We start from the raw sequence: 8,185 nt of genomic DNA, 5'->3' as shown, positions 1-8,185 counted from the left end.
CTTTCCAGGTACCACCTGCCTCTGGCTCAGCTACACTGCAGAACGACATTCCCAGGCCCTCAGCTGGAATCCCAGGGGACTCCATCAGGGAGAGAGGTTCATCTCCCAGAGCCTCCCTCCCCTCTGGGGCTCCTGTTCTGATTCTAGCTCCCTGCTTTCAGCAGAGGTCAGAGATGCACCCTGGTCTGGTCTGGCCTCTATTCAGAGCCGCTCCGGGAATGCAGACCTGTTTCACGGCTGTGGAAAGGAGCGGGGAAGGAAGAGGATGGAATCCACACTAGTCTGGCTCAGTGACCCTCCAGGCTGAGAGGACTGGCGGGTTCTAGTCTGAATATCCAGGCCCCGGTGAACTGGTGTCCATATTACAGATATACCCCTTGCAGTTGGACCCCTGCTGGCAACCTGAGAAGAGAGGCTGAAGACTGATGAGGCCGTGGTGGCCAAATTTCCCTCTTCGCCCTAGAGATGGCCCTGCATGGCTGGGTTGGGCTGAGCGGTAAAGCAATTAGGCCCTGTTCTCATTTACTCTCCAGCCCCTTTAAGATGCTCTGACAGTGTCAAGAGGTCTTAAAATAGGCAGAAATGCCCACCACCCCGATAATTGCTCCTGCCTTAAAGGACCTCCAGCTTGTGGAGAGAGTTCTGGAGCTGCCCCTGCTCCTAGCGGAGGGGGTGGATTGGGGCATGGTTGGAGAATGCAGTTACAGCTATTCTCGAATACCCAGAGGCCACAAGGATCAGTGGGATGTAGAGCACTAGTTAGAGCAGCCCCAAGGCTGCTGTAACTTACACTGTGTGCCAGTTAGGACTCTGCAGGACCCCACAATACCAGAAGCTCATAAGGGAGTTATAGGGCTCTCTCCCACAAACCTCTTTCCTCTTCAGGAATGAAGTAACAGAATCAGCTGCTGTGAATCAGGCTGTACCGGTCATCGGGACTCACGTCCAAGGCCATCAATCTGGCATCCTTCCCCAGCATGTTGCCTTTCTCAGGTTCAGCTGTTTCAATTCCTTCCTTCCCCAAAGAGGGTTCTCTCCCCTTCCCCCTTTTAAATTGTAGCTGTAACAGACACAGCCCCCGTCTTTCCCTGGCAGCCTCAAATCAACAACAAAATAAAAATACGGCTGTGAGCAAGGTTCCTCGAGTGCCATTCAAGGCAAACACATTAATTGTTTGTCATGACGTCTCCCTATCTGTGAGCTATTATGGTGCAGCTCTTAGGCAGGCAAGCAGCAAGGCTGGGGTAACAATAACCAAGGCACAATAAGAAAGAAGTGACAAAGGATTCTTTGCTTTTCAACTTGGCAACTGTTCTGTTCCAATGTGCGTACACATGCGCATGCAGACGCGCTCCCTCTCTGCTCTCACGGGGCTTGTCATGCAGGGAACTGACCAACAGAACCAGAGCAGAACAAAGATTCCCAAATAATTCCGCCCACTAGTCAGTTTCCCTGCGGACAAGTCCTTAGCGGAGCCGGTTGGAACAGTGTCCATGGAATGGTTTCTCATGGAAAAACGCTGTTTCGAAGCTGAAACATTTGCAGAGCTGGATCATTTTGATCGGAAGGCTTCTGAGGTCCACTCATCAGTCGATTCCAAAGAGAGACCCCTGAACTGAAAACCCGAACGTCTCGATCCAAAGAAGGGTATTTTGAGACAATTCCATTTAGCAGGGGAAGGGGGGAGGGAGGGACTTTTGAAAGATTTTGGTTTCACTCCAACACAAAATGAAAAAAAATTAAACCCTCGGAACTTCTCACAAACTGGAATCGTCATTCTCCAGCCAGCTTTAGTCTTTAGTCTTGTAACTAAGACACTGTGCTGGGGACTCTGCCAGCCTTGGGCAAGCCAGAGTCTCTCTGTGCCTCATTATCCCTGTTTCAGACGGGGGAAACCGTTTCCCTCTGGCACAGTGGGTTGGGAGGATTGTGCCATGTTTGTGAGGTGTTCCTGAGGATGGGGAGATCTTTGGGCTACAGAAGTCATGACGTTTGAGCAGGAAGAGGCCTGGGGCATTAAATTACTCATGTTTATTTATAACAGACCTTCAGCCAGTACAGTACAAAACTTACAGTAGTATATCTCCATTACACAAATATTTACTTACAATATATTACAGATACAAAAAGCTTTTGCGGTAAGAGTTCTGTTGAAAAGCGAGTCTAACCTCACAAAAAAGGGAAAAAAACCCGAAGACAACAGCAAATCCATTAACGATATACAAATGAAAAGTCATTAGAAAGGAAGGAGGAGTTGTTGGTGCTGGAAGAGGGTTGGGGTATTGCACATCATATTTTTTGTTGTTCATACATCTGATTAAAAATATATATATATATATATATATATTTACACAAGTAAAGCAACCTGGAGTTTTACAAAATTCCTACATTTGTTTTAGACTCTTTTTACAGGTAAAAGAAAAAAGATGCGGAAAAAAGGTGTTTATAAAGTTCAGAACTTCCCTTTCCCTTTGTTTAAAAAACACCCCCTCCCGCAATATTGTGTTGGTTTTACCTTTTGAAGAGGGGAATGGGAGGCATGGGGGCAGCGGTTGTGGGGCTCTTCATACTTATTCACAGTCTACTGGGGATAACAGTCAGGTTGAGCTTAACTTAATTTCGTACTAAATCAACAATAGGACAGTGCAGCGGTTGTGGTCCGAAAGTGACTATAAAACAGACATTTTCATTTAGCCCCTTGGCTGTCAGGGAAGCTGAGCAGATCTGATCTGGGCAAAGGAGTTTTTACTTCTGTGAGCCCTGCAGGAGCCAACTGAGCACCCGAAGGGTGATTATGTCCTGCCGTGTGCATCAACGGTCAGCAGCGCTGGTCCACCTGTGGACTTTAGAGGCTGGAGGTAGAACTAAGCCAGCCGGTTTTTCAGACTGAGTGGGAGATGGTTGGTGGCACAGAAGTTGCCTTTGCAAGTCAAAAGGTGGATTTTTCAAAGTGAATCGGAGAGAGCACACACAGTAGCAATAATGTCACCTTTACAAGTCTGCTTTTCAGACCACAACCGTGCTTTAAAAATCCCCCAAACGGCAGCCAACCCGGGCACCGGCTTTCCATGACGGAGTTTACCAAATGACAGTCAGAAAAGGAGACCCACGTCTCGCTCTCCGCTTAGTTTCCAGTTTTGCTCAGAGAAGACCGCTTTACATGATGTTTGTTTCCTTCTCTCTCTGCCAGCTCAGCTGCAGACAAGCAGCAGGGAAAGTGCATCGTTTCCGCGTGAGAACCGACAGTTTGGGGCTCCGTTGGAGAACACTTCTCAAAAATTGCACACAATCGATCCATTTTGCCTTTTATTGCTACCTTGTGGAAAACCAGCAGTTCCTTGCCAATTTAACAAGTGCTATCCCTAACATCCAGAAAGTCTTAAAGGCATAGCACAGCCCTGTGTAAATTGCCGCAAGGGGCCTGCCTGGTTTTCGTATTCATGCCGTACCTAGATGGAGATTTCTGCAGTCAGATCATATGGCAAGAGAAATTATTTCTGAGCATATTTATGAAAAGGGATTGAACTCCAGATCCTGGTATTTTGAGGATTGGACCAGTGCTGAAAAAAAACTGCTAAGGCAGTGACTTTGAAAAGGTTGGCTCTCTCAAATCACTAGGCCTAGAACTGAATGCTCTGAAGTAACGGAATCACGTCATTCTGATTAACATCTTGCTTCTCACTTCAGTTCTGTTCAAAGCAGATGCTAGCCCAAGAACCACTAGAGTTTAAAACCCCCATCGGCAGCTCAGGAATCCCACCTCTTGAGAGGTATAAAGTATGAGGTCAACATGTTCGAACAAGGATGACATCAGGCTCCTAAATATACACGTCAGCCCCTGAATAAGTAGCTTTATGCTCAAAGGTGCTAGCACCTACAGATCTCTTGGTCTTCAACAGCAGCTGTGGGAGCTCTCCAATTCCAAATAAAAGAAATACAAAAATAATCAGACCACTTATTTTAGAAGCTTAAGGATTGGGGTTTTCACAGATGCTTGAGGAAATGAAGTGCCCAATTCCCAATGAAAGTCAATGAGAGTTGGGTGCCTTTTGAAAAATCCCAGTCCAAATGTGGAGGTCAGTGCTCAATTTTAGGCAAAATTTTAGTCTCAATCTAACTTTGGTCACGCTCCAGAATGACTGATACAATCAGGCTTTATTTCGCACTTCAGCTGGAAGATGGTAATCAGAATGCTAGGATTTTATGGTCTGTTTTCTTGTGGTCTGCCAGGGCTCAATATGCTTTGGTGGAAACTAGTACAAAATGCTTTCTGAGCCACCACCACTGGCTCTGGAGAAGAGACCAGAAAGGAATAAGTGAGTTTGCACCACAACGGTTATATTTATAAACTGGAAAGGGGGTGTGTGGAGAATGTCTTCTAGGGAACTTTCCTAACCTCCTCGAATGAATTCGAAACATAGCATCAGACATGACAGGCCCTTCTGCCCAAGCCGGTCTGTGCCGTCAACGGGCTTCTGCAAAGAAAAACGGCTCTGCGGTTTCGTTTCACATCTGGATACACAAACACCGTCAACAGAAAAGCAAGAAGAAGAAAATAAAGAGCAACGAGTGTTGCAACTTGTGAGGTGGTTCTGTTTGTTTTAGTAGAAAAAGAACAAGCCTTTGGTTTAAACCTCAAGGGAGCAGTTTGTTGGGCTGCTGTTGAGTGATTATTTTTATGCATCGTGGGCCTTGGTATAAAGCAGGGTTCCCTCCTCTCACGCCCCTAAGTTATGGCCACTGGAACACAGTCAGGCTCTGGGGTCCTCCCCCACCCCGCGACTCATCTGTTTCCGATGGGCAGCATTATCCAAGACAGAGCAGTGGGGTTAATCGACACTGTGGCCTACTGACCAATTTATGGCAGGGAAGGGGAATGCACAGGCTCCTACCCCTTTTGTGTACTGAGGCCTGGTGTAACTCTCACGCCCCTTCGAAGTGCAAGTACCATCAGGATCCCAGTTGCAGGAGAGGTGGAGGTTTTTTTCCCTCTATAAAAATAAAATAATCGTGGGTGCTGCATGTTTCTCTGCCTCCTCTCTGGAGCAGGTGAAAGCCCGGCCATTGGCTACCAACTGCCCATCATTGCATCCCTCCCGCTCTTTGTCCGTGGACTGAATGGACTGTTTTCAAATCCCTCTCACGGGGATCACAGCTAGTTCTAGGATTCTGGGGACCTCCCGCTCATTATTTTGGGGCCTTCCACTGCCATGATTTCCTGCTCATCCTCTTACTCTGGGAAGCGACAGCAGAACCCACAGCCCCACAGCTCCTGCTGGTTTTGCACGTCCCAGAAGCTAGCAGTCACCTTTCCCCATTTCTTGGATGTTTCCCTACAGTAACTGAGCAAGATCCTGGACAATTCCCTCGCTCAGGAGGCTTGAGCACGTACCAGTAGTTAGCAGCCTGCTGGAGCAGACGCAACTCTCAACAGAAGCCACTTCTCTGATGCAGCAAATCCCCTCCCTCCCCCCCCCACTTAACATCACTCTAAAGACACAATCTGCTTACGCAGACGTGCTAGAGACGCAACTTCCACATCCCTCTGCTGTGCCACGCAGCGTCACAACTATTTGTGGGACCAAACGACCCCAAACCAACTCAACAACAAGCTTTCACATTGAAAGTGCAGCTCTTTAGGGCCTATGCAACTGACCCAATTCCTCTGTGCAAATAAGAGCCAGATACGCACTCCCTGGGAAGCTACGGAATCAGATGGCAAAGTGCCCAACAGCGACCCCTGGGGAAAGCTGCTGAAAAGGAAGAAACTTCAACCATGCAGCACAGAATGAAGCGACGGGATTAGGGTTCCTAGGGGCTGACCCGTTTAGCGACCGACCTTCCTTCCCTGGATACTGTCTCCAGCCTGACCCTGACAACAGTTCACTAGGTGACACCACCAAAGTCCTCCTGGGATCAGGTCCAGGTCTCCAGTGCTCAGCAGACGGAGGGGTCATTGCTATGCTTTCTAAAGGAAGCAAAGTGCTTTGGGGGAGCGGGGGTCAGTGACAGGTGCCCAATCCAGGACGGAGGCCTACACCTGTTTCGTACTCACACTTACAAGGCTATTCAAGACACAGGTGTGACAAGGAAGAAGTAATTCAGCCAGTTTCTCCTCAGCTCTCTGGGAGCGGAGTGGGCTGAACACGCCAGTAGATCCCAGCAGGGGAGAACAAAGCCGCCACTCAAAGACGCTTGCTATCCTCCCGGCTAACGTACTTTCATCTCATCACAGGCACAGCTGGATCCCACCCAGACCGTCCAAGTCTTTACCCTCCTACCTCTGATCTGAGACCGAGTTTGTACTTAAAAGCCACGAGCGTCGCAGCCCTGGCAAACGTCCTGCTCAGCTCCACCTTCCTTCAAACAGGTGGGACTGTGACGGCTGCCTACAGGAGACTGCACCACGAAGCTGTCGAACAGCCGCCTTGGGGACAGAGGGCACTATTCTGCGTTCCAGGCAGTTTCATGCCACAGAGATATCACCCATTAAAGCTTGGGGCACGGTCACCCTACGGACCCCTGTGGCTCGCTCGTGGCTTTCCTGGCCAGGGGAGTTCTCTTGACTTTAGCACTGACTCTGAGATTCTCGTCGCCCGACGGTGGCCAGGACTGAAACTGAAAAGAGTTAGAAGGAAGGGGCGGGGGCGAGAGGCTTAAACCGTAAGACGCGTGTGCACGCGTGTGCGTGTTACGTCAACGTGTGCTTGAGGTTTATGTGCTCCTCTCGGCAGAGAGAGAAGTAGATCAAGTCTCTGACAAAAATTCAAAGAGCTTTAGGGAGAGAGTTATAAAGAAATAAAAAGCTTAATAAATAACTAAGGGAGGACCAGGAAAAGCACAAAGAATGTAAAAAATCCGTTAACAATATTTAAATAACTCCGTTTATAAAAAGGCAAATCGTTAAGAGCTCCCCTCGTGATTTTTTTTTTTTTAAATATTTTGTAGCCAAAGTCAGTGCAAAGGAGTATAAAAGAAAAACAGGTCCATGCCCAGTGGGAGGGGGCGGAGCTAGAGCCAGGGGGAGGAGTCATGGGGAGATCAGGGCGAAGGGGCAGGATTGAGTTAGCCTACACTTTGTGCTCCCCCCGCACTATATGGGAGGAGAATTCGTACCGATCCTGGCTGTGGTAGCCACAGATGTTGCACTCGAAAGGGTCTCTGAAGCCATGGCAGCCCATGTGGATGGTGAACATCACGTGGTCCAGGAAGAGGATCCGGCAGTGCTCGCACTTGAAGGCTTTCACCTGCTCCCCCTCCTCGTTCACCACACGCAGGATGTCTTTGGCTGAGCTGGGTGTTGCTCGGGCAGCGGGGGTGCCCTCCTGCAGCTTGGGGTCCTCTTTGGCATAGGCTGGGCTCTGCCGACTGCTGGTGCAGTTCCCCACCGGCAGCTGCGAGGTCCTCTCTTCGTGGTTGCTCTCAGTGTCTGTGGAATCCTGGCAGCCGTTGCTGGGTGACACGCCCTGGTCGCGCCCCCGGTACACAATCTGCGCCCCCTCAGGAATGTCCTCGTGGCCTTCAGCAGCTTCTCGGCTCCCCGGGATTTCCAGCCGGCCCGGGATGGGCTGGATCTGGGTGTAGACGGAGCTGATTACAGGTGTGATCTCCGAGATGCAGTTTGTGGAGGGGAGGCGGAGGGGGCGGAGGTGCTCGGCCCCCACAAACGACAGCGAGCTGCCGTAACTGGGGTCGATGGGGTGGTGGGCGGCCACCAGCTCCACATCCTTCTCGAAGCTGGAGTTCACATCGAAGGGGAGGTCGGAGAGGTTGAACCGCATCTGCTTCTCCCCTGGGGGCAAGGAGCAAGGGGTCAGAACCCAGGGCAAGCCCCACACACTCCGCAGAGGGTCTTCGTCTAGAGACGAGCTCCGCTCTGCACGGCTCAACCTGTGATCCCTTCACACTGCAACCCACGCGGGCCTGGGCCTTGGCAGTGACTAGTACTCCTCCCTCTGGATCAGTACCAACCCTACTGCCCCAGGATGGGGCCAGGGGGAGCTGTGTGTGGAGGGAAGGGTGGCTCAGCAGGGGGTGCTCTCCGCTTTTACAGTACGATCAGGGCCCTGCTGTGCACACACGCTGACTGCAGTGTCTCAGCGTGGTCTAGTGCTCCTGGGGGGCACAGGCTTCCCAGTGAAGGTCCCTGGTCAGCCCTTGGAATTACACCCCCTCCTCCCAAACG

General features: G+C 50.3%; 1 protein-coding gene across 14 annotated transcripts in view; it reads right to left on the bottom strand.

Moving 5' to 3' along the window:
* Window positions 1-5,484: 5,484 nt before the first annotated feature.
* Window positions 5,485-8,185, bottom strand: part of IKZF4 (IKAROS family zinc finger 4) — a 46,513-nt gene continuing 43,812 nt past the window's right edge. For all 14 annotated transcript variants that reach the window (XM_077838850.1, XM_077838840.1, XM_077838844.1 and 11 more), the window contains one exon: window positions 5,485-7,792. In XM_077838850.1, the coding sequence (XP_077694976.1) occupies window positions 7,071-7,792 (722 nt within the window). In that variant the 3' untranslated portion in view covers window positions 5,485-7,070. The remainder of the gene's footprint in view (window positions 7,793-8,185) is intronic.

Source organism: Eretmochelys imbricata, chromosome 20, assembly GCF_965152235.1.
Source record: "Eretmochelys imbricata isolate rEreImb1 chromosome 20, rEreImb1.hap1, whole genome shotgun sequence".
NCBI classification, from domain to species: Eukaryota; Metazoa; Chordata; order Testudines; family Cheloniidae; genus Eretmochelys; species Eretmochelys imbricata.
This window is presented reverse-complemented; position numbering and strand designations above follow the sequence as displayed.